This window comes from Lipophrys pholis (assembly GCF_963383615.2).
Source record: "Lipophrys pholis genome assembly, chromosome: 3".
Classification (NCBI taxonomy): domain Eukaryota; kingdom Metazoa; phylum Chordata; class Actinopteri; order Blenniiformes; family Blenniidae; genus Lipophrys; species Lipophrys pholis.
The window spans coordinates 987618-1014108 of NC_137627.1; the positions used below are offsets into that span (position 1 = coordinate 987618).

General features: G+C 44.8%; 1 protein-coding gene across 1 annotated transcript in view; it reads right to left on the reverse strand.

The window, feature by feature from the left end:
* Positions 1–819: 819 nt before the first annotated feature.
* The window catches only part of snx19b (sorting nexin 19b), a 54182-nt gene continuing 28510 nt past the window's right edge, over positions 820–26491 (reverse strand). The window contains exons 12-14 of the mRNA XM_080459856.1: positions 3640–3824; positions 3408–3495; positions 820–1555 (exon numbers count right to left, since the gene is read on the reverse strand). Coding sequence (XP_080315982.1) covers positions 1432–1555; positions 3408–3495; positions 3640–3824 — 397 coding nt within the window. The 3' untranslated portion in view covers positions 820–1431. The remainder of the gene's footprint in view (positions 1556–3407; positions 3496–3639; positions 3825–26491) is intronic.

A 26491-nucleotide genomic window follows, 5' to 3' on the forward strand; every position in this document is an offset into this window, starting at 1 on the left:
ATCAGTCGAGACCCTGAATGCACCGCAGCTGTCAAAGGTTTAATGTGGCTGGAGTGAGGTTCCAAATGAAGAGCTCCTGACTGAGGTGAAAGGGAGACAGATGATGAATGAACAGTTCAACATCACTGAATTAGAGTTCTAAACGTGTGAAAAGAGCTGCAGCAGCAGTGAAGCAGCAGTGAAGCCTTCAGGCCTCTTCATCCTCCATAAGAACAAGACGAAGGTTGGGCAGCGGGTCCTGTCGAACAAAATGACGTCATTTCCTTCTTCCAGCTCCTTCTGGCCGAACAAATTAGTTTGGGCTGTACCAACCGCCCTGGCCGAACTATGTAGGAGCCGCACTGCCGTGTGCTGCGCATGCGTGTTCTAGTTCGCTCATGACTATCGATAATATTTTAATCATATTTAGCTTGTAACAGCGCTACTGTACGAGCGCCGCAGCTCGTTAAAATGTCGGAGTGCAGGCTGACGTGATGCACCTGAACGCATCACGAGCAGCTGTCAGCTCCTGGAGTTAAAACTGGACTAACATCGCGCTCGGACAAAAACTTTTTTATAACTGAAAAAGTTCAGAGAAATGTGTTTCTGAAAGCACTGGAGGCCAGAAATAAACTGTGCAGTTGAAAAGTTTAAACGCCGCTTCACAGACTTGTGCCTGCTATGAGGGGGCGTGGCCTGCTATGATGGGGCGTGGCCTGCTGTGAGGGGGCGTGGCCTGCGAGTTCGGCAGCTTCTTATGGGAGTATGAACAGTCCTGCCGAAAAAGCTTTTTTTTTCTGCTGCTGGCTGACGTCACTGCAGAACTTTCTTCTTGTTCTTATGGGTTCAAAAAGGGAGGATGCAGGAGCCTTTCCTGTGTGTTTCTGCTCCTGCAGGACTTCCATTGTTTGGACATTAACTGTGCAGTGGATTCTCCGGGGGGATTGTTAAAAAAACATCCCCGTGACGTGGGAAAGACAGTAAAAGCTGTCCTGGCTGATTCGCCGCCACACCTGGACATTTGCGAGTTGAATCTGGAGCGCTGGAGCTCCTCAGGAAGTTCAGGTTTAGCCGGGATAGCGTGTGAGCTTCTATATACGGAGCCGGAGGGACGGCGAAGCAGGAAGAAGAACATGGATGCTGAATCCCAGCTGAGCGCCAGTGAGGGTTCAAAGCTTCTCCAGATGAGAGCAACAGGTGTGAGGACTGAGGAGAGTTGAGCCAAAGTGGAAGCAGGACAATGTTTTCCTCAGACTGGTACGTCAGACACAAACCAGCCCCCCCCCCCCCCCCCCCCCCCAAAAGCTGGTGTGTGTTTCTGTGACATCAACACGGAACGGGAGGCCGAGCCGGTCGTGGCCCGAGGAGGTCACGGCGAGGACGGAGGACTCGGAGCGGGGACGTCCCGGGGTCAGGTGACGGCCGGCCGGCGGGGGGGGGGGGGGTCCTCCTTCACGCCAGCAGCTTCTCGGGGTTCTTGGAGAGAGTCTGCAGCACGCTTCTCTGGAAGTCCTCCTCCGGGATTTCAGGAACCAGGACCTCCAGCAGCAGGTCGAAGATACAGAAGACCAAGTGTCTGACCAAACAAGACAGGAAGAGGAAAACGGACGTCAGTCGTACATCAGTGGGTTCCTGAAGGTACAGCGTGATGACCTGAGGACACGCCTCCTCCTGCTTCTGGATCATTGTGATTCTACAAAGTAGGATCTTTACAACAGGAACTGGTGGTTTTCATCAAACACTGACTTCATCTTATCTACATTCTGATCTAGGTTTTGGTAGTGGGACTTAATAAGAAAATGAATATTAACACAAACAGTTACGTTCAGAAATAAAAGCTTCCACCACCTCGGATATTTAAACTGTTTCTCATGATTCAGCCTGACCGGATGGCGACAACTTCAGTTCATCCAGAGCAGAAGAAAAACTCAAAACTGTCTTTCATCCAGTTATAAAGGAATTTATGAAAACAAGAGCATCCCACAAAACTATAATATGATGGAAAAACGTTGAATTTAATGCAAACACTGGAACCTTCTGATATTTTCCTTTTTTTATAATCAGCTGGAACAAGTATGAAACCAAACCAAAAGCTTTTGTTTGCGTGTCTGATAGAATACTCTATCCAGGGAACATCTGATGAGAGTGTTGTACACTATATTGCCAAAAGTATTTGCTCAGGTCTCCAGTCGCTCTCAGGAGCTCAGTGATTGCTCAGATTGCTCGTCTGGCAATCTGATGGACAGTCTGGGTTTGGTGGGAAGCGTCAGCATACCAAGACATTTTGGACTGTTTCAAAACTGTGGGGACAGTTTGGAGACGGCTCCTTCCTGTTCCAACATGACTGCACACCAGCGCTCAAAGCAAAGGTCCATAAAGACCTGGACGACCCAGTCTGACTTCCTGCACCGAGTCCAGACCTCAACCTGATAGAAAACCTTTGGGAGGAATGAGAGTGAAGATTGAGTCCGGACTTCTCATCCCACGTCAGTGTCTGACCTCACAAATGGTCCAAAACTCCTGTAAACACTGCTGAAGCTTGAGGAAAGTCTTCCTGGAAGAGCTGAAGCTGTTATAGCTGCAGGGGGGGGGGGGGGGGGGGGGGGGGGGCTGATAGCATGATACATCCTCTGGTCTAAGAATGGGAGGTCACACAACTTCATATGTATATGAAGGCAGGTGAGCGAATACTTTTGGTAATATAGTGTCTGTCCCAACCTCACTACAACCTGAACTCTATCCAGCCCCCGTCCAGCCATTCACTGCTTAAAGTCTTCTTCTCTTCTGCTCTTCTGACTGGCTGCTCTGCGTTGCTTCTCTTCAAGCTCCTGTCTGTGGAAACGCTTCACACAGGATATTTGATAAAGGAAAAATAAAATTTCTTCCATAAACCGAATCCAACATGGACCAAATTCAATAAACAAAAGGTAGGACTGCTAAAACACAGTAAATATTGAGCTTATGGTGACTGAACATAGTTACTCAGTGACTCTGGTTTAAAGACTAAAAAGTCTCTCTAACTGTGGACTTTCCTGAATATAAAATACACTTTTATAGAAAAAAGAATAATGAATAAATGGAATAAAGGAGTGAGTTTTCGGGGAGAAAAAAGGAAAAGGAGTTCAGCACTTTAAGTGTTTATTTATTTAGGCTGGATCGGATCGTCTAACCTGCGGCTAATCTTATACAATAGAACTTAAAAACATAAAAACTGTCAGTGTTTCTCGTGTTGCTCAAAGTAAAAGAATCTGGTTGGAGGAATATGAGAAGCCTCACCTACATTGATGCTCACATTATTTATCCTCTTATGAAGTATGTTTTGGAATACTTTGGGTTTAAACAGACTCCCGCCTTCGCTTTTATTCCTGAGGAGTTTCCAGTCCCACAGCGTGGAACTGAAGCGAGTCTCGCCTGTGGTGTGTCCTCACCTGTTGATGTGGGGGTCCTGAACGGAGTCCAGAGCCGTCTGCCAGCTGAATTTGTATTTATCTGAGCCCAACAGGTCTGACACCAGATCTACAGGAGAGGAGAAACAGATGGAAAGTGAGCTGCTCGTCCCGCAGAGCTTCACAATCTGGATCCCATCACAGAGATTGTGCTGGACGGCGGCGGCGGCGGCGGCGGCGGCGGCGGCGGCGGCCATCAGGTGTGTGTGCAGACCTGGCAGGAGCCCGGCCAGGCAGAGGAGAGCTTCCTGCTGGGTGGCGTCTCTCTGCTGCTGGCTGCGCTCCGGCTGGGGGTGGACGGGCAGGGAGCCCCCGGGCCACACCGCCTCCTGGATCACCTGCAGGTAGAGCGCCCAGGACCTGGGGGACGTCAGGTTGGCCACGCCCACGTCCAGCCACCTGAAATGTTCCAAACACGAGAGTGAAGCGAGTGTCTGGCAGGTCCGAGTCCTCCACTCACTCAATCGGCTGCTTTTTCTCTGTTGAATTAAATTTTATATGAAAATGTGTCAAATCTGCAAAAGATACCAAGCAGAGAGTTTTAATTGATGCAATATTAAACTTTATGTTTAAATGTTTTACGCTCAGCTTTATTTATTTATGTTAAAATAGAAAAAAAGAAAAGATTAATCATGTTTTACTGCAAATAGCTTCACAACCACAAATGCAAAAAAATCCTAAAAATGATTTTTGATTTGGTGAAAGAAGATTGTGTTCAATGTAAAAGATGTAATTTAATCATGACCACATTTTCCAATCTGATTTAAAAAGCAAGGCCCAGCTTTCCTTTCCCAGGGGAACTACTGGCCTGACGTGCCGCGAAAACAGGAAACTTTTCTATAGTTTTTAAACAACTTCTCAGTTGAAGTGAATTCTGAACTTCTCAGTATTCAACGTTCTCATTCTTTTGATTGAACACTCACCTTCACACCAGTGTGACACAGAATCAAACCAGCCCAAGACACACAAACGCCATGAACTCCAACAGGCAGGCGCCACAACTCTGCCCTAATTCATCCTTAATCACCTTTTAACTCGTCTCAGCTGGATATTCAGGAAGCAGATTAACGTCTCTGACAGAACACTTGAGTTCTGACCTTGGCAGAAGTTGGTTAACCTCCTGACTTCACAGGTTCAATGTGTGGTGACCTTGTCTTCATGCCTGACCTGACGGGGTCTGGATAATTCTCTGCAGCAGCTCAGTCCAGTCTTTCACATGTACCTGATTCCAAACTGCATTCCCACACAGATTTGAAACTCCCATCAGCGCCACCAGAGCCGGACCTCGGCACCGTCTCGCACCAGAAGCTCAAAGTGGAAGACCTTGTGATGAGTAAACCCAATAGGCTTTGTGACCCCTTTTTCATTGTGCCCTGAGCTTTTTCACACCCACATTTCAGCCTCCGGGGGCTGGAGAGACGGTCGGTCGCCACCCAGACCGAACCAGGACGGATATTTAAAGCAGCAAATAAAAGCTAAAAACAACAGCGGCGTGTGGCTCAGGCCTCGTCCAGGCCAAAGGAGGGAGCTTGTAGGTGGGAGTTGGTCGAAGCCCAAAAGAAACGGCAACAATGACTAATTATGGGCAAAATAATGGGGCGTTCAGGATCGTTTCTGCTCTAAAGATCATTTCAGACCCAGTGAGAAGTTTGGAGGATTTGCTGACGCCCTGAGAATGTTTAACTCCACACAGACGCTCTTATGCAACATGGTCAGAAAGCTCAGAGCGGCGTTAAAAAGAAACAGCGACCTCCCTCCAGGCCTAATGTTCTGCTTCTTTTGCTCACTTCATGTGGCCCCTAATGAAGTTATTTCATTAGCTGGTTTTGGCCGGTTACCACACTGCTCAGCTATGACTGCTGCTGGAGCGCCAGCCACCATTTTCCGTTTCCACTGTATTAAATACTCCAATGTTTTGGTATTTCGTAACAGCGCCGAAGAATCCAGATGATAAATACCAATTCGGATTCTCATTTTTTCAGTTGGAAAATCAGGAGCAGGAGATATTATGGACTCCATTATTGTCACAGATAAGGATGACATAACAATTTGAGGTTTTTTTACTAACTTTTTTAAAGCAAAAATGGTGAACTATTGGAAAATATGAAGCTGATTGTTTGCAGTGGTGTAAAGTATCTGATGGTTCACTGTGTGACACAGGGTTTTTCTTCATTCTGTGACAGTTCATTTAAAAAAAGAAGAGAAAATGTGGGAGAATTTAGAGCCTGAAAGAATTTTCATCAAGGGATCGAAGAAAAACCTCAAACTGACAAAGTGATTCAAAAGAACCACAATAGATGAAGAAGCGAGCAGGAAAATGTAGGAAATGACTGGAAACTGCTGGAAGAGACGCTCGAAAACAAGCAGAGGAAATTTAAAATGAGCCACAAGTACACTCAAAAGGATCATAAAGAAACCCAAACCATTAACAAAATGAACTGAAATGACCACAGAAAGGCTCGAAATGTTGCCTAGAGACCGAGAATCACCACTAGTTGGAGCTATAGAGTCATGAGACAGATCCTGTGAGCAATGCACCGACCACATGAAGTCAACAGTTTGGCTGTTAGGAACAAAAACAAAGAGCAGAGAGGAACAGGAATAACAACAGGATGACTAGAAAAATAGTTTTACTGACAAAATATCCTTAGAGACTCGACACAGCCGCAGAGCAGAGAGCAGAGAGCAGAGAGCAGAGAGCAGAGAGCACAGAGCAAAGAGCAAAGAGCACAGAGCAGAGAGCAGAGAGCAAAGAGCACAGAGCAGAGAGCACAGAGCAGAGAGCAGAGAGCACAGAGCAGAGAGCAGAGAGCACAGAGCAGAGAGCACAGAGCAGAGAGCAGAGAGCAGAGAGCACAGAGCACAGAGCAGAGAGCACATAGCACAGAGCAGAGAGCAAAGAGCAGAGAGCAGAGAGCACAGAGCAGAGAGCACAGAGCAGAGAGCAGAGAGCACAGAGCAGAGAGCAGAGAGCAGAGAGCACAGAGCAGAGAGCAGAGAGCAGAGAGCACAGAGCACAGAGCAGAGAGCACAGAGCACAGAGCAAAGATCAGAGAGCAGTCAGGTTTTCTAACAATCAAAAGTAAGATGTCATGTTGCTCTCTAACGGAGGCATTATAAAAACACTTAAGGAGCTCCGTAAAGCCTTTTAATAGCGTCTGCGACACCTTTACCCCGACGCGCCTCAAACCCTGATTGAAAGGAAACACAGATTCTTAACATAGACGACATTGGCGAGGCGCTTCCCGGCCGAGGCCCGGCCCATCCCCAGTAACAGGAGCGTATTTCCGTCCAGGCAGGTGGACGCCGACGTCTTGAACATTTTGTGCCTGTGGGGAGACGGGCTCACCGCATCACACTGAATGGAGAGGAGCAGAGTGAATGAAAGGCTGGGGTGGATAAAGAGCTGAAGCTGGGCGACTTCATCGGGACTAAACTCCAGTTAGTCGGGGAAACACAGTAAATCTGCTCTCCCGTCTCCTGGTGGCTAACTGTCTGCTGCCCATCGAAAACCTTCAGAGTTCCTTATAATGACCAACCTGCTAACCTTCAGTCTCATACTGGGGAGAGGAGGAGTGTATTAACACACTGCTGACGCACCAATTCTTCCTTATATATAACATCTCAGCTTCCCTGCTTCACGATTTACACTTCTTAAAAAGCTGTTTGTAAAATCAAGTGAAAATAGTTGTGTGAGCACAAGTTCTTCACTCGGAGCTCAGAAAGTTTCAGACAGACATAAATGATTTTCTTCATTTCAGCAGTGATATAATAATGTGCTGTTTCCTCCAGCTGGAATTAAAGGCGGCTTTTTCCCCCCAACAGTGACTTCTATACAAAATATCGCAAAAGTTCCTCCCTGCACGTCCCAGCTGTTACCTAACTGGAAAAAGGAGGCTTGAAGCATCCTCAGGCAGCAGAACGCTGGAGCTGAGTCTTCTTCTACAGCCATGTAAGAACACATTATGCAACGACAACACATTATGAAACTGCGCCACAAACAGAGACACAAGTTCAATTTATTAAGGACGAAATAACCTGACTGAAAAACACACAACTCCTCTCGTGTTTTTTAATTGTTACATATTGCAGTAAGAACAGAAGCTTAATAGTCTAAATTGGAAATACTTTACAGCATTTCAAAATAATGGCACTGCAAATAAACAAATGAACCATAATTATCCATAAGCAACAATACAATTTAAAGAGGAAACTGTCAAACGCATTCATTTTGATACAAAAAGCTGAATTTCTAGTCATTCTAGTTGTTCTTTGGGCTCAATCAGAAGCTGAAGCTGTCAAATGATGTTAAAGGATGTTTAACTGTAGAGGAGGATGTTTCTGTGGCTCCCATTGTGGTCAAAGCTCCGTCCCTGTGGACGCAGTGTCCGTCCACTGAAGTTCCAGTCTGAACATAGGATAGAAGACAAACAAGGCGTTTTAGCAGAGCGGTGTTAAGTGCAGGAATAAAGTAGCACCTGATGTAGTTTTAACCTCCACCTTATCAGGGGTTTGTAGAGCTGAGGCAGTATTAGGCTCGGAGAAAACGCAAAACCTTCCTTGTGTTTTCTGTTTCCGTTACATGACCACGATGCTCGGGGACACTGAAGATGCAGCGAGTCTAAACAAATCAAACTCACGTGAACTTTCTTACCTTGGAAGGCCCAAGTCAGGATTAACCAAAACAAAGGGAGCATTCCTGGAAAATATGTCAGATACTATCAGAGTATCACTTTCAGCTATTAAAATGTGTTGTGTGGTCGTTAATACATTTCTGGGCTTTGCAAATAATCCCATCCTAAATGCCTCAACAGATCTCATGTGGTCTCAACCATTAATACACAATGCACTTATTTATCCCCGAGTGCTTTCTTAAAGCCGCACATCTAAAAATGAAGACGGCTTAATCGAGTGCAGTCACAGTTTAGAGTGTAAAAATATCAGAGCGCTGTCCTTTCCTGCTATTTCGTAACTACAAAGACAGATTTTTTTTTTTGTCTGAGTGGTTTAAAGAGCACATGGGAGGAAACAAAAACTGAACTGAAGAAAGTCTAAAGTACATTACAAACTGTGTCCTTCAACAGTGAAGACACGTAACAGTTTCCACTCGACTTCATCAGAATCGGATCCATATAAACAAAGAGCAACACTTTCAGGACAGGGGACTCATACCTGACTTATACCGAACGATCCCGGCCAAGTGGGAAATATTTGTTCTAATCATGGCTGCACAGCAAGTCCTCATTACAAGGATGCACGTGTACACTTGGACGGCTTCAGAACTCTGATACTACCAGCATGCCGAGCGCCATTCCTGCAGACGTTCCAAAGAGAGAGCCAGAGTACAGCTGAGCAGAGAGAAAGAGAAGGCCGGGGGGGGGGGGGGGGGGGGGGGGGGGTCTGATCACAGATACAAAATCAAGACTTTGACAAGGACAAACTTTAAAGATTTTATGTGAAAAGGACCCAGTGACGTGTTTCTCTGTATTTGAGTCGTGTGCTATTTCATTGTGGTGATTTTCTGATTTTCATTCTCTGTGGCACCCCAGAACAGCAGGGGGGGGGGGGGGGGGGGTGGGGGGTCGATACCACTTTTTTAAAGGACGGGGGCGAGTATGAGTGCTGACCTTTTGCTACTTGCCGATACAGAATACCGATACGAGTATTTATTAAATGAGCTTAATTCATACTCTGCATGCAAACAATGTCAGAAGCCTTTAGGTTGCAGTGAATCAGCCTCTGAATCAATAATCCCCTCGTCAACTCACTCATACTTTCATTTTCAGTCGATCACCAGCAAAGGTCCTCACACTGAGGATGTTTTATGAAGCATCTTCATGAGAATCACGATCTCAAGCTCTCATCCCCTCTGATGTCAAACACGGCTGCTGACAGACGTCTTCAGGTTTCCTAACACACCTGAGCACAGGTACAAATCAATGTTCTCCTCTCACCTGTCCGTCACCTCAACCAGCTTCTCCTGCTTTTCTGTCTTCTGCTGCTGATTTCATTTTCAAACTCGATCTCCGAGTTGTGAAGAGGTTTGTGGAAGTGAAACCAGACCAGTTTCACAGGAGAATTCACTCACGTGTTCTGGGATCCATCATCTCAGCAGTCATATCCAGGACCTCGGCTTATTTAACGAAGCGGCTGAGTCTTCACGGCTCATTTCAGTTACATCTGCCAATAAACGCACACAAATCCCAGTTTGAAGCAACGATTAAAAGCAACAAAGAAACAAGCCTCCGTGCCGCCGGTTTAACCTCACAGTCATGAGGAGCATCGCTTTTTATTGGAGCTCATTCCACTGATTCAGGACAGTTTCCCCACCAACTCTGGAGCTGCAGGGACAAACATCTCCGGATTCAAACAGGATGGGCGTAGATACTCAGGCTATGATACAGAGTCAAACACAGCAAATAAACCCATTTGTAAAGGCTGCGCTGCTGCATTTCCACTCAGAGACATTCCTTCTCAAATGACCTCCACATGTCATAGCTGAGGGCAAGACTCTCTTCTCCTGCACGTGAAGCCTCTTCAGAGCTAAACAGGAGACAGGAGACAATAAACACGTCCAACTGTCCCTGCTGCTGCTACCGCCATCCTCTATCAGCCCACGGTCTCCAGTTGTTTGGGCGCTTCACCGACTGTGTGATGAAAATATTCAGTCATTGGAAAAAAGGATCGTTTTCCAAAATGTTTGGCCCAAATAATTTGATTTACACCAACTGATTTCCAATTGGTGCCTTAAGACTTTCCAGAGTTGCATAATAGACCTCGGGATTAACAGTGAAGCCCTCTGCAGTCTGATAGATGTTACAGTAAGAAGGAATACCACTTAGAGATTAAAAAAATGTGCAAACAGGAGTATCCTTTCACTGCAGGGCTGGAGACTGATTCCAGAACACATTCATGTACTTTTATATTGTCGCTGGAGATGAAAATGTTTGTCCTGTTATCTTGGCAGCACATTGTACGGTACTTCTGTCTGATCAGTACCTTGAAAATACTGAAAAAACCCACAGGATCATTGGTTTCAGATGTGGTCAGTTAGTTCAACTGCATCAATGTTCTGCTGCTGAAAGAGAGAGCTCAGACTGAACCAACCTATGGGTGGCGCTATATGTTGTTTTAGTAAAACATTTTAATCCAAAGGGAAAAGAAGAAGAAAAAAAGAGAACAAAAGAAAGAAAGAAAAAAAAACAACAACATTTGAATAAAAAACCAAAAAGAAAAGAAACACAAACATCCTGGAGCTAAAAGCTAATAAGCTACAAACATTATAGCACAAGATGCTGAGTCATGATGCACGTCGTTAACTCAAGTTAATTGTTAATTGACGTCGATTGTTAATTGAAGATCATTGAAAACGCACCATTCTTGTGTTTTCGTTTCACCTCATTTTCACGTTGACATGACAGCGTTTTGAAAACAATGTCTGGTTGCTCGGCAACGCAGGTACACAGAGAATGGCGTAGTTAGCATGCCAGGCTAGTTTGTGCTGTTGGTTGTTTCTGGTAACGAAAGCAGAAACGCATGCGGACATCAATCTGCGGTCAACATTCCCACTGGGACAACACGGACCTTCATATGGACAGACGATTGGGATTCCAGGTGACCTCAGCAGAAGACGTTAATGTCTTTGTGCTTAGAGACGTCTTCTTCCAATAACGTGGTTCTTTCTACTCTTTTACGATTATTTTAATTCATTTCAAACGTTTCCACATCACAGAAAATATCTGTAAGAGAGAGGAAGAGAGAAAAAAGAAAACCATCTACACAGACTGAAATATATCCATAACTACTCTATACACACACACACACACACACACACACACACACACACGTATCTTCAACGTGTATGAAAAGGGGAAGGAAGAAGTTCATCTTATCTGATCTACCCGTTCTCCGATATTCAATAATCCTATTTGTAATGTGATTATTGTCCTCTGCTGTGCAGCAGCTCTGAAGGAACCGGTCTGTTGGGCTTTTGTCACATTTTCCATCACGTGTGCGTCTGCAGCATTTTAGCAGTGGAGCAGTGATTTGTCTTTAGTTGTTTTGGTCATTTTTCAAAGATCTTCGTGCCTCTGACTCCTGCCCTGTGCCCACCAAGTATTATTATGTGAATGACATCCAATCTGTTTCCGAGCACTGAATCCTCCACTGCCACTGTCACTCGACTGGCCCGACTGCAGAAACGCTACGGACCGTTGAGCAAATGTCCTACGGTAGTAAAAGTACTACGGGTTTCAAAAAACGTTGTTTTTATGGGTTCAGACAGAAGCCAGAGGAAAATGTTGCACTCCAAAAGCTGTTTTCAAAAAGGTGCGTTTTCTCAGACTGAAAACAAAGTTCTCTAGTAAAATAACAGCCGAGACGCAACAGAACTTCACTGTTCTGGCTTGAAAACAAAGTGTAAATGTGTCCTTGGGATTTAGCAAAGACTTCCTGGCTTCTTCTCCGTCACTGAACTTCCTACTCAGTCTGTGACTTCATGCACTCACGTCGACCCAATGGGCAGAACTCTGGTGTAGTACTCTGGCGTACTATAAACTGTAAATTTGACAAATGGAAAACATATATGGAGGAAGTTGTCTGAAGGAAAAGTGCACAAAAATCAACAAACCGCTGTGCTTCTGAAATCATGTGGCCTTAGGAGCAGGGCTCACTCAGTACTGATGTCATTTAGGGGCAAGAGAAAGAACATTGGTATTTGCAAGTAAAAATCCCAAAGAAACAAATATTTCTTCTACTAAGGAGCTTGTATGTGTTGCAAATCACATAGTTATCACAAGGAACACACCGATACCCGTTTTATAAAGGACAAGTACTAATTAAATGCCATAAAGCCGAATTCATACTCCTTTTGAAGAATCTCACTTGTGCTCTCTGGCGTACCTGCAGGAGACAGTGAGGATGCATGTCATCATGTATTACTCGCCGAGTAGTATTGGTGATACCCATGACTGGTATCGTATCAGTGCATCCCTACTTCTCACGATACTTGACAACATTATGTTTATCTAATACCGGGCAGCCCTAATCGAGGACGGTATTTTAACATACGTGGAAAAGTAATTTATTGTGATTCAGTCAATCTCCTGCAAAATGCGGTTTTGTACTTGTTGATGAGGATAAATTTGAGATATATTGAGCAGCACTAATAAGCACTCTTGTAATTTGCCTCACCTCCTTGGCAGACGGTCTCCTCCCGCAGGTCAGCGCATCACACTGATGCATTTAGCAGGAATGTTTCTGAAGGGCCAAGGAGAGTCCATGGACCACAGTCACTCAGTCCAGTAGGAAACTGCACTATGAGGTTCTGGACATTCATCAACGCCAATTGCTACTTCACTGCTTGGCGAAGGAATCCGACCACAAGAGTTATTATTCCAGTTTGCTGCTGCACTACAAACCTACTGAACTGTGACGGCTGTGCAGCGCTGCCGTTTAGCTCATTCCCGTTCACGGTCCCATTGTCAGTAAATGAGCTGCGATCGGGACAACCCAGATGTCAGGGGAAACGCGTTTACAAGCCCGCAGATGGCGTCATTCACGTGTTGCAAGCGAGGAACAAGAAGGAGCCGTCAGTCCCGATGTGGGACTGATGGCGAGCGCAGACAGGAGTCATGTGGAGAAGAGCTTTGCTGCAAGACTGTGACCAAAAAGACCTCTGGTAAAAACGAACACATCACCTCATCTTTTGGTCAGAGAAGCTGTGCTCGCAGCAGCGCTAATAGAGGAGCTCACTTTGTCCCGTGGAGCTTTAATCTTCCTGAATATCTTCAGTTTTCAGGGCAATTTGAGCAGGTAGCGTTTGTAGTTTTTGTTTTTCACCACAAACGGCTCATTACTCCATCAGGATTTTATGACCAGCAGCTCCCTGCTTTGTTTGTACTCCACGTACAACAACAAGTACACGATGTACGCACATATAGAAATTCACAGTTCTGCCAGTGTGCTCATGCTGTTCATCTAATTAACTGCTGGTGGTAGCAGTTTCTATAAATCCGTAGCACTGCCAGGAGGTAGAGGAGGGCAGGAGTCCACTGGCAGTGTCCGGGGCTGGGTGATTTACTGAGCCGATTCTGAAGAATTAATGTTTGTGGCTTTTCAGCTCACAAAGAAAACTGAATGCAAAAGTCACAACTGTTTCATTGTAAACTTTATTTTGTGTCCCGAAGGTGGGAGCTCCAGGAACATTAGAGCATAGCAACCTTTAAATGTATATTTCCTTTAACCAACTCAAAAGGTTTTTCTCTGTTTTAGAGCAAAGGTATCAGAATGACATGATTTCACAAAAACCCAATAAGTTTAGATTTCCAAAGAGAAACAAGTATAATTGTAATAATATGGCTCTTTAAAAAATACAAAATGCAATGAAATGCAAGCTCTGATGCAGGATTTTACATTTCCACCCTCAATGCAATAAAAGTAACGGCCAGGGATACACCAGAAAAACTTTTTAAAGGCAGAGTACAAGTACGAGTACTAACCGTTGTCTTCTTGCTGATACCGAGTACCGATGCAAGTACTTATCAAATGCCATAAAGCCTAATTCACACGGTACGCAAATGATATGTGAAGGCTCTGCGTCGCCGTGAAGCACCTCCACACAGCTTCTGCAGACATCGCTCTGCCGGCGACGTTGCCGACACGTGACCTCACGTAATACTTGCCGGGTTGCATCAGGGAGCTTTTATGAGTACGAGTACTCTGTGGAGTGTTTCCTTACTGATACCGCATGACACTGCGAACATTAGTGTGTCTCTTATCTTCATGTGAGACACAATTTGTCCAGCAGAAACACTCAGCAGCAGCTTGAACTCCACTGGTAAATCTGTGTTGTCATGACTGACACCTTCTCCCAGGATAGCAGCAACTGTGGAGCTTTGTTCAGGACTCTTGCTTCTTTCAATGACACTGGACCAACAGTGTTTCAGATCAGGGAGCTGTTCAGTAGTAAACCTTAAATCAACATTGTTGACCTTCCCGGTTAAAAACATAAAAGCTAAAGATATTTGGAATAAGATATTCCACCCCCAAAATACTAGAAAAGCAAATCAGGCCAAGATTGCTGATGAGTTCATGCATTAAATCGACTTTTCAAAGGGAAATCCGGCCTGGATGGCTTTAATGCTGCTACACGATATCGCCCTCGAGGCCCATTCAAATCGTAAAAAGATCTCCAGAGCAAAGCTGGAGGTGAGTGAGCTCGACGCCTCGGTCATTCGTGCACATTACAGCACGCCGTTCTGTCTCTTCTCCGTCTCTCTGCCTTGATGTATATCCGAGGTGTCAATGATCTGTCCACCACTAAAATTAAACCAAATTCCATTGTTTGTTTTACAAGAAACCCAGCGGGGCGTAAAAATACTGCCAGTGCCAGGTGGTCACCAAAAGCAGCTCTGCTCAGACTGTGAAGTTGTGATAAAATTAGAGCTCAGTCTACACGATGGAGTGTTAATTGTGTCGCGTTAACAGCCAAGTCTTACTCAGAACAGTCCCGGCTGCACACACTCAGAATAACATGCTATCTTTTTATATTAGAACACGCGGTATTTGTGGGTATAGTGTAGTACTATAATGATGTTTACTAATCCGCTGATCCCATGCTGAAACAGCATGTTGTATTTATGGATAGTTATATTTCTGCACCACAGTCAAGAACTGTGGACAATACTGCAGTGGAGTGTTTCCAGGTTTCAGTTCATCAGGCCGTGTTGTGGGAAACATGACCTGAAGGAGCATGCCACACAGCATAGAGCCGAGGGGTTCAGGCCAAAAGGAGCCAGAGGAGCCATTCCAGGCCGTGGAAACAAAACAGAGATAACAACTTTGATTTGTCTCATTTCCAATTGATTCACTGCTGATTGCAATGTGTTAGTAAAAGCAGCGGACGAAGTGATGCAGCACAGAAAAGAATCTCACTGCTAACCAAGGCTCTGTTTACGCGGCAGTGAGTTCAAGCGAAAACACAAAACTTTGGTCTCATTGTGGGCGTCTGTTTACATGGAAATGGTGCTCGGAGTCACAGAAAACGCAGGTTTTAGAGCACGGCACCCAAGGTGGAACTTATGGGAAATGCTCCGATTCCATCTCTCCACTTTCTGCAGATGTTCGGGGCGGAGACGTTGCTGCTGCACACACGCTCCACGGCCATAGTAAACAGTTCTTTTGCTCGGGCACAAGTAGATATAGAATAATAATGGCAGCCTTCAGAGTGTCATGACTCCCAGTCCATAATCTCCTGGGACTTGGTAGTTCTATAGTTGAGAGTTGGTCTGTTCAACCAAATGTCTGTGTACTCGCCATTGTTAAAGTTTATAGCGTATTGTTCTCTGCACATGCGTGTTTGGTTGCTTTTCTTTCTTTCTCTTTTTTTTTTAAAACAACAGCGCCCACTACTGGCCCAAAACTGAAGAGCTACTATATTCACAAGCAGTGAAAACTATCCTTTTCAATGTTTCTACTATTGCTGTGTAAAATCAGTGTATTCAGTACAATACGTCTTGGTGCTCCATTTTGGTTGTTTTTTTATTGGGACTGTCATGGCGCCTCGGCCCCTCTGGCTTGTGAAAACCCTGACATGTGACCCTCCAGCCAGACTTGTCTCACACGTAGCCTGCAAAGGTTTGCACTTGCACTTTCACTGTCCTGCATGCAGAAGGATCGGTCAGCACACACATACAGGTCAAGGTCGCCGTCTGCACAACAATAACATCCATCCAACTTAGTCCGTGTTGTCATCAGCGCCGCAATCTAACGGCAATCACCAGTGAGATTACTTTTCTCTTTTGGCTCATGCATCCAAAACATTTAGAACCTGCACACACACACACACACACACACACACACACACACACACACACACACACACACACACACACACACACACACACACACACACACACACACACACACACACACACACACACACACACACACACACACACACACACACACACACACACACACACACACACAGCAGATTGCTTTCAACCAATTAGCTCTGAAAAAATGCCAAGTAACTCTATATGAGAGACTGTGGTCTGTTCGGGACTTAGACTTTGCAGCATTATTGTTACCATCAAAACCACCAGGGTTGTTTTCCAGCTCTGTCACAGGGATATTCAAGCTGGGAAAAGTGAAAGGAGCGTGCGCCCAGGCAATGTTCTCCATTGTGCCTGGGGGCTTAATGTGGCTTCAATTAAACCCAACATGTAAGTGTAACTACAAGCTACACTGATACAAAAGTACGGATCACCTCGGGTCTCTTCCACCAGCCTGCTGACTTTACAAACATCTTGCAGATGTTTGTTAAAGTTTACTGGAAAGAGACAGCGTCGAGGAAAAAGAGATCACAGAGCGAGGCAGTGTTGTGTCCAAAGCAGTGCAGTAGATCCTCCAGAGATCAAGTCTGGTACATTAGGAGAGATCGTCACGGAGCACTGCTTTTGGCTGGCAGCTCACATTCTGCACGTCCCTGAACACCGCCGAGTCAGAACGGCGTTGACGTTCAGTCCTCATGGGGTTAAGCAGAAAAGGGGACGTGACATGGCAACGGACAATTCAGACCTCAAATCAGTCAACATCACCTGGCATGAATGTCATCGAGTTGATGCCGACCGACAACTCCGGAGGAGATTGGTCAACTTATATTCCCAACTGAATAATCCAGACTGAACCGATCCAAAACTTTGTATTAATCAGTGTAGAATTACCTGAAATCAAGAATGTGTACATTATCATTATCTAATATTGAGAGCTTCATGCCAACGTGCTGTGCCGTGCTGCATTGGCCCAGAACAAAGTGGTCCATGGATCTGGAGAACCTTCTGTCACAGCAACAGCAGGTTGACTTATAGCAGTCCAAGCTAAAGACGTCTGAGGTCGTCGCCACATATACACAAGTGGGCATGAAATCTTAAACTCTATCTTAAAAAGTGTTGTTTGTATATTCTGCAGCAATAATAATGTAACATCACTCCAACATTCACAAGAGTCTCTATTATTATGTGTTCATGACAGCTGTCAACAAGGAAGTTTCCACTTTCCAGTTCATCTACTTGGCAGGAATAAGCATGAAGGTCTGCAGTAAAATGGTCATGGTGTCGTTACCCAAATAAGCCAAGTCATGGAAGAAATACTTGTAGGGTCAGTATTACTGGTAGACACATTTACACATTGAGACGTACTGCTGTTTTGTGTAGCTGGCCAACTACACACACCAGGATAACAATGTCTGTCAGCTACTTCTACTGAAATTATAGTTGGATGATTGGTTATTAAACGGCTAATGGACGTCACTATATACCGCTCTGCCACCACTTGAACAGTCCCAAAGCACTTTACAATGTTAATCACATTCACCCATGCACCAATGGAGGTGGCTGCCAAGCAAGGCGTTCAATCCATCAGTTTGCGGTTCAGTGTTTTGCTCAAGGACACTTTGGGACAGGGGGAGATGGGGAGTCGAATCTGCAACCTTCAGTCTGAGAGGCGACCACGGTACCAACCGAGCCACCGCCGCCCCAAAGTGCTTTACGACGACATTTCTGAGGAAGGAGTTTGACGGTGTTGAGATTAATTGTCTCCACTCAAAACTCAAAAACAACTTTACCACCTCCAACTGCCCCTGTCCCGACGCGTCCTTGATCAAGCCATGAAACCCGATGCTGTTCCCAAATGGTTTGTGAGCAACTTGCATGGCAACCATCACCCGCTGGGCTAGCTTTAGCTAGTAGCTTTAGCTGGCAGTGCATTCAAGCTGTATAAAGGAATTCCACCTGATGTGTGGAACACACTGTTCCAGTGTCCTTAAGTCCCCTCTGGTTGGTAAGCACCGTCTTCTGATCGACAACATTCCTCTCACAACACTGAGTGCTGGCAGGCCACCTCGCGTGCTTGTAATTAGACACCAGCCTCATCAACTTTTCAGCTTCTGGTCGTTCGAGAGGAGGTGAGTATTTGTGGAAATCTCAGACAAGCTGACATCAGCAAACCCAAACCAGGCTTGCACAACAGTCTGAGCTTTTTCCTGAAGAGTTAGAGAAGTATGCAGTCAACCACCATGTTTAATCAGATAAAGCCTAAAACACATATTTATATATGTGATTAAAAAAAATGGAAAAGCATTCCGTTAAAGTTATAGAGAAGCTTGTGGGAAATAATAACAGTATGCAGCCTATTTTTCCATTTTTAAAAAAAAAAAAAAACAGGATAAACCTAGTTAAAGGATCATGAATGGAAATCTAATACTAGAATCTCCAGATGAGTATTTCTCATGTCTTTTGACTGACGTGAGGGTTGGCATTGCTTAAAGACATGCTGTCAACTTGATCTGTGGTGTATTACCAACTAAAGGATGGCACAGTCTGATTCAATAAAAATACATGATTTCATTTGACTTAATGGTTTTTTTTTTCAGTCATGAGTTTTAACCTCACCTTGAATTATCTCAAACATATAAGGTCCCAATGTGAGATATTCATACTGAACATGACAAAAGTAATGAAATCATGAAGTCAAAACTTGTTGTAAATCCTAATATTGATTTTGGCTTGATGAATGTTCATTTCTTACAGTTTGGTGTGTTGGAGCAGAGAGGCATCGAGAGCAAGCAGGGCAATGGAGGAGCAGGATTAAATCAGCTCTGCACTATGGGAAGAAGGCAAGGCGGTCCAGTCAGTGTGATGCTTTGCAATGTTTTCGGGGAAATATCCAACTGGATGTTACTTTGACATTGTTGCATACCTGAAACATCCAATCATGGGAACAGTATTTCCTGATGGAAGTCATTTCTTGTAGCAGGATGATGGCCTCTGCCAGAAAGCCAGAATGGTTCAGGAATGGATTGAGAAACAAAACATCCAGTTTGAAGTAATAACTTGGCTTTCAACTTCACACATTTCAGTCCAATCTTCCATCTGAGTTGTCTGATGGAGAAACAAGTTCAACCCATGGAGGCCCCGTCTCACAAGTCCAAAGACTTCTTTCACATCAACACGGCCACGTTATGAAGACAATGTCTGTTCATCCGGCAGTGAGCATGCCAGGCCAGGAGATGGAGCCGTTTGGAGTTTTTTAGAATGACACCACAGACGCATGTGCAAAGAACAACACACTATAAACATTAACTATCGGAGAACACGGACATTCGTATGGACAGTCAACTAAGTTATATTTTATTCCGGCTGACTCTCAACTATAAAACTACCGAGTCCCAGGAGAAAATGAAGTGAGAGTTCATGACACTCTGGAGGCAGACGTGGTTATTGTCCATCTACTTTGCATATGTGCAGAAGAACTATTTACTACGGCCGCATGCGCAGTAGCAGCACTTCCACCGTTCACACAGAGACGAGTTGAAGCGTTTTTAAAAACAGATGTTTCCCGTGGCTCTGAGCACCGCTGTCGTGTAAACAGACGCCGACAATGCAACAAACGTTTTGCGTTTTCAGTTGAAGTTGGTAAAGGATTGCTGCAAGATACCACAGTACACCCTCAGAGGTCCAGTGGAGTAAATGCCTCCATAGGTCGGGGCTGTTTTCATCACGCAGTATTGGGCAGTTGGTTATAACGCTGTTGCTGATTAGTGTAAGAATAAACTGGCTCATAGAGCAGTACCACTGTTTTCATAATGGCATGTAGTACCAAAGAAGAGACTCAACAATCAACCAATAGGAGTTGCAGTAACTGACAGGCCTCCTTCTGTCCATGTGGCTGTTGGAAGTGAAAAACAGTCAAGTGGGAATGGTTCCTGAAAAATATCTTGAATCAGCCTGTTAACACTTCTGATTCCCTGGTCAGTGAGGATTTTAAATCGCTTGCTGACAAATGTATGAATGAGATTACAGAGTCGGTTGGAGACACAACATCATCGCCTGGACATGTTTCATGTTACAGCTACGTTATGGAAGTATTTTTCAAACATTACAAACTCTAACTGCTTTTCGTCCCGTCCCTCACAGAACGCACTAATCGAATCAGTGCAGAGACATTTGTCAGGTTTCCACTGACATGTAAAGAACTGCTCAGTGAGATCGACAACCCACTGTAGAGTAGTACATGATGGAATTAAAAGAGCGTCTTTTAAAAGTTCAAATGAGGAAGAAGCTTGTTGGAAAACACAATGAAGAAGTCATTCCTGGTTCAAGTTTTGTTTTGTAATCTCTTTTGTCACATGCAAACAATTCATAGCTATTTCCATTTCAGTTTATGGCTTTTTGTTTTTGTCCTTACACCGACTCTCCCCTCCTCGGCCGAGTGTCAAAACTTAAATTCCGCTTGAGGCTCAAAAACTTCCAATGCTCCGACACTAGTTTGAGGTTTTGTATGAAGATGCTGGTCAAAACGGCTCGACGTAAACAAATAAGAGACTTATTAACAAGGCGTTACTCCATTTAAAAAAATCAGAAGGTATTCACTTTGGTGATAAATATGGGCAATGTAATGATTCCTTCTTCCCAACTGGTCCACTTCAATCCTGCAGAGCATTTTCTGTGTACTTTCAGTCTCTTGAAGTATTCTGCACTGGGAAAAAAAAGCCTGTTACGTCCTCACGGAAATCAAGAGTCTGAATCAACTGATTACACGAAGAAACATTCGATGGCAATCAAGATGAAGGTGAGATGCTTTGAATAGTTGTCATCTGATCAGTAATAACTGATGCAGCTCGGTCCAAAGCTGGCCTGTAACGATGCATGTGTTGGCCTGCAGCTGGGATGTATTTAAGTTTCCATTTAAGGTAAACACAGACACGACCAACCGGGTCCAGCTTGAGCTAAAATAAGCCCACAGCCAGTTTTCGACAGACAACATGTCATTGCACAAGTATGTCTCTGGAGACAGAAGATGAACCAGAAAACTTTGGAGCAGCATCTCCTCGCGGCCCCCGGGGCTCAGGTGAGTGGTGGAAACAGACACCGGAGATGTGAAGAGGCCAAGAGGTCACTTGCATGACTTCATCCCGCTACCGCTTTCACTTAGACATGTTCGTCACTTATCAGGTTGATTCTGCAAACAGCATGAGCCACGTGTCCCTCATCTAACTACTGACAATGATGAGATTCTTCAATGTCCTACCAAAGATCAATTTCAGTTTTGGAATAAGTAATGATTGCTATAAAAGGATAAATAGGACGAGGGTGTGTCTTATAACCTTCAAAAGAACCAACTTAAGTATTTGACCTATAACACCCCCTTGAGACGATTACATAGGTCAGTCGGAATAGGAAAGCAACTGCCGACTACTATTAGCCAGTAATACAAGACGATATTTATAGTTCAGAAAGGCCGGTAGAAAGGGAATAATGCCCCGAGCAAACGTGACACTGACATGACACAGGGCAGACGTCCAACTGAAACACAGAGTGAGGTATAAACCACTCAGACAGCCTGATCCCACTCTGAGGCCTGCGTCTGGATTCATCACAGGAACAGCCTGTCCAGGGATGTCACACCTCTTCCAGCTGCACCGAAGCTGATAGATAGCGCACGTCATTATGCAACAAGCGTCTTTTCCGTTAAAAGCTCCCCGCCTCCCTTTCCCACCAATACCAAATCTGTCCTGCAAGGCACAACACGTCTGACCACGAGCCACTCGGCATGGGACTGAATTCCTGCTCCGGGCTTCCAAAGCTGATTCTTCTGTTTAAACCTCACGGTGAACCCAGATGTCGAGCAGCAGTGAAAAAGAAGAAAGGAAGAAAGAAAGAAATAATGGAGGACGTCGATATCGTCTCCTCGCTATGATAACAAGCAGCGCTGTCAAAAAGCCAAAGAGGAATCTCTGCACAGGGGCCAATCACTTTAAAAGAGAAGGACTTAATGTCGATGGATTCCTCACAACATTCTCATAAATAAATGTTAGATAATAAAGCGTAACAACCTCTGTTATGTCAACAAGATAAAAATGTACTCTGGCACATGTAAAGTCAGCCACAGGTTCCAAACAAAACATGTCTGAAGTAATACATTTTTGGAAAAGCAGCAGCGAGAAGATCTAAAAATATCCTTGTTCCCAGACCAGGACACATGTTTGCTGTTACATACTTATATGTTCAATTAAACATGTGCTGCTACACGTTCACCCCTGCAGGCCAGAGGGTTTGACCTCGTTCAGTGGAGCAAATCTTTGCCTTGTTGGTTGAGACAATTGGCGGCAAACTAGCAGACGAAGGATCAGCATGATGTGGTTAAACAGGCCTGACATATGGATCTGCTCAACATGACAGCAGCATGGAGCGACATACCATTCTCCAGCGTACAGCAAGTGCTGGGGTTCCTTCAGAGGTGAATTACAGACAAGAGAGCTTTTCCTATTTTAGTAAGACCTTGAAAAGTAATCCAATTGAAATTGAGGCCTTGTTTACAAGACCTCAAGTTGAAAAGCAAAACTTTCTGACCACTTTCAGTCGGTTTAGACGACACAGCGGTGCTCAGAGCCACTGACAACTCCACAGTTTGAGAACATCTCCAAAGGAGTAAAACGCTCCGATTCTGGAATGAAGACAGGCGAAAGCGAGACTTCCTGGAAACTCAGAGCCCGTCTCCTTGTTGACGATGGCAACACAGCTACTGTGGTCGTCCACGATGGACAATAACAACCGTGCTTGCTTCCAGTATCATGACTCCCCGTCCAGACTCTCCTGGGACTCGCTAGTTTAATAGCTGAGATTCACCGTAATAACAACTGTGCTGTTCGTCCATACGAATGTCCATGTTCTCCATTGCTAATGTTTAAAGCGTCTTGTTCTCTGCATGCATCTGTGTATGGTTTCATTACAAAAAAGCAACAGCACCCACTAGTGGCCCAACATAAAACTACATGGTGTTCAGTACTGCTGCTGTTACCTTGTAGACGAACATCGTTTTCACAACGCTGCCGAGTGAATACAAACTATTTCTGACGCAAAACCGTCATGTTTTCACTTGAAACGTTACGTAAACAGGGTTTTGAATGAGTCCTCACCTCTTAGCATTTTTTTTTTAAACTTATCAAAAAATTGCTTGATTTTGATCTTTTCTCTGTCCATCTCTCGCTCATTTATGTTTTTGACTGAAGAAATACCATCACAACTATGACACACAGGGTGTTGAAAATACTTTTGTTTTTGTAAAGTTAAAAACCTGGTGCCTGGTGTTATTACTGCTTATGCAAAGCATCTGTTGACAAAGTGTTCTTTTGACTCTCTAAAACATCATCTTGGAAATTACCTGAAAAACCACCTGAGCATGCTGGACTGATGTTCTTGGACTCAGCGTGCTCCTGAGCTGTGAGGTGATCCACCTGCATTAACCTCGAAACAGGCGGCTGGACTGCAATGACGCTGAGAAACTCTCATTATAAAGCAAGTAGCGTCTGGAGGAGTAAACTGGAGTACTTAGAAAAACCTGAGTTTTTAACATTGAAGCTCTGGCCACATCTTCAGGGTTCCGTCCAAATGCCACAATGTGGTCATGAGCTAAATAGTGCAGCAGTGAGACAGAAACCACTCTGACTGAAGCCAAACAACTTGCTGTTGGCCGCTGCTGAAACCCAAGCAGGCCGCTGGATGTCAGACGGAGATCCCTGGGTATTAATTAACAGCGCAGCAGAGGCAGCGCCGCAGCGACCAGAAGAAGACAGAGAGCGAGAGCGTTTTGTCTGACAACTGTTGACAGCGCTTAAATCCTCTGTGCTCCTCTTCATCCTCACCTCCACCATCAAGCTGTCACCATGGGCTTGTGGTACAGTTTGAATTGTTTATAGAAGTATTAATATGCCATTTTTAGGGAGTAAAAATAAAGAATGGTGTCAATGGAGGACAGGTGCAGTGAAAAATACGCAGAGGAAGGACGCCACGGGAAGTTTGGGGAAATAAAAAACGGTTGAGAACCGATGAGGAGAAAGAACATCAGGATGTACAGGTGTGATGAGAGAGCGTGTTTCACAAAGCGGGCCCATGACAGCACGGCTACGACAAATGTGAAATAACATGTATGTGTTACATGTGAACGGAGGAAGATCATGTTTAGGTTTGAACTGATGCAAAATAGCTCATGGTGGATTCTGCATCTATACAACCACTTCCTGATGGATGGATGGATGGATGGATGGATGGATGGATGGATGGGTGGATGGATGGATGGATGGATGGATGGATGGGTGGGTGGATGGGTGGGTGGGTGGATGGGTGGGTGGATGGGTGGGTGGGTGGATGGATGGATGGATGGATGGATGGATGGATGGATGGATGGATGGGTGGGTGGATGGGTGGGTGGGTGGGTGGATGGATGGATGGGTGGGTGGGTGGGTGGATGGATGGATGGATGGATGGATGGATGGGTGGGTGGATGGGTGGGTGGGTGGGTGGATGGATGGATGGATGGATGGATGGATGGATGGATGGGATCCACCATGGTTTTTTCAACCGTGAGCTATTGTACATCACATCAGACCTTCAATGTAAATTCATTGGTTCAATGTAACATATAAATGTTATTTCCCATTTGTTGTTGCCTTGTTTCCACCTCACACAACCCCTTTATCCATCTATCATCCATCCATCCATCCATCCATGATGGATGGCAACAACAAATGTGAAAAGGTCCAGATTGTCCGGGGCGAGTTCATGTGCACCAATATTATCACCCCATCTACTCAGCTCATCAGTCTCACCATGAGGTCGGCATTTCTTGACCTGCTCACCTGATCCATGTCCAGATTTACTTTGCTGCAGGATCCAGGACTGAAGGTGGATTTGTTAGATTGACCATTCAAGATTTTTGTATTAAAAAAGAAAAAGAAAAACTGAAACACCAAATAAATATTCTCCTTGTTCAGACTCTGATCTGGAAAAGACAGTTCTATGTTTGAGACCTGATCAGAATTGTTTGGACCTGGGCTGTGGTCGGATTAAGGATGGCCACAGACCAGCCCTCTGGTCTACTGGGTCAGCGCTCTGAATGGACCCACAGTCTTTTGAAAGATGTGTTCTCGTGAAGCTTTTTCATCCCACTGATTCTTTCATTCTCATTATTTGTGTCCATGTAAAAGCAGCTACCGACAACAATCTGGCTGCAGCTGCTTTTTCCTTCCAGACCGCTGTCAAACAGAGAGAGACTATATTCATCTTAAACTGTCCTCTTTCCAGACGTCTCCCAAACCAGAGCTTCTGCTTTTCACGCCATTTATAGGAGCAGAGAGCCGGCTTTTCCAACCAGACCTGTCCTGGGCGGGCACACACACACACACACACACACACACACACACACACACACACACACACACACACACACACACACACACACACACACACACACACACACACACACACACACACACACACACACACACACACACACACACACACACACACACACACACACACACACACACACACACACACACTTCATTGATGCCGGAGTTTAAGTTCAGTTCTGACAGACGTGCATGCACTACGGTTGGAAGTTTGCACGGATAAAGTTTCTGCTGCCGGCATCTTCCACTGGATTACCACCAAACGACTGTCAGCTTCGATGAAAACTTTAAAGCGCTTGACATATCCTGTCATTCAAAGTACAACAATGCTCCTTTTAGCCTTTGTGGACCAGTTTATGAAAAAGAATAAATACTCTGAAAAGATATACAGCATACAACAGAGCCAGGGTGATTCAGTACAAGTACTGACGACCAACACCAACTTCGACACGTCAAAGCTTTTTAAATTTGACATGAGATCATGACAAAGACCGAATAAATGGAAGGTAAAATAAATGACTAGACGTATTCGAAATTAAATGAAAAGTAATTGTCATCAAAACAAATTTCAGATTTTTTCTTTCTTTTTCAAAGAACAAAACAACAATTCAACAGCTTCAACAGTTCCAGTTCCAGAGGCTGATCACAGGGGTAAAGGAACAAACTCCGGCCCTTCAGAAAGCCTCACCTGGACCTCCTCCACCCCTCCCATCTGCTGGACTGTGTCAGGAAGGGTGGTCAGCAACCAATCACAGATCCCCTTTCTCTTCACCCTCTACACCAGCGTCCAGCTGCTGCACCTCAGCCCCAGACACGT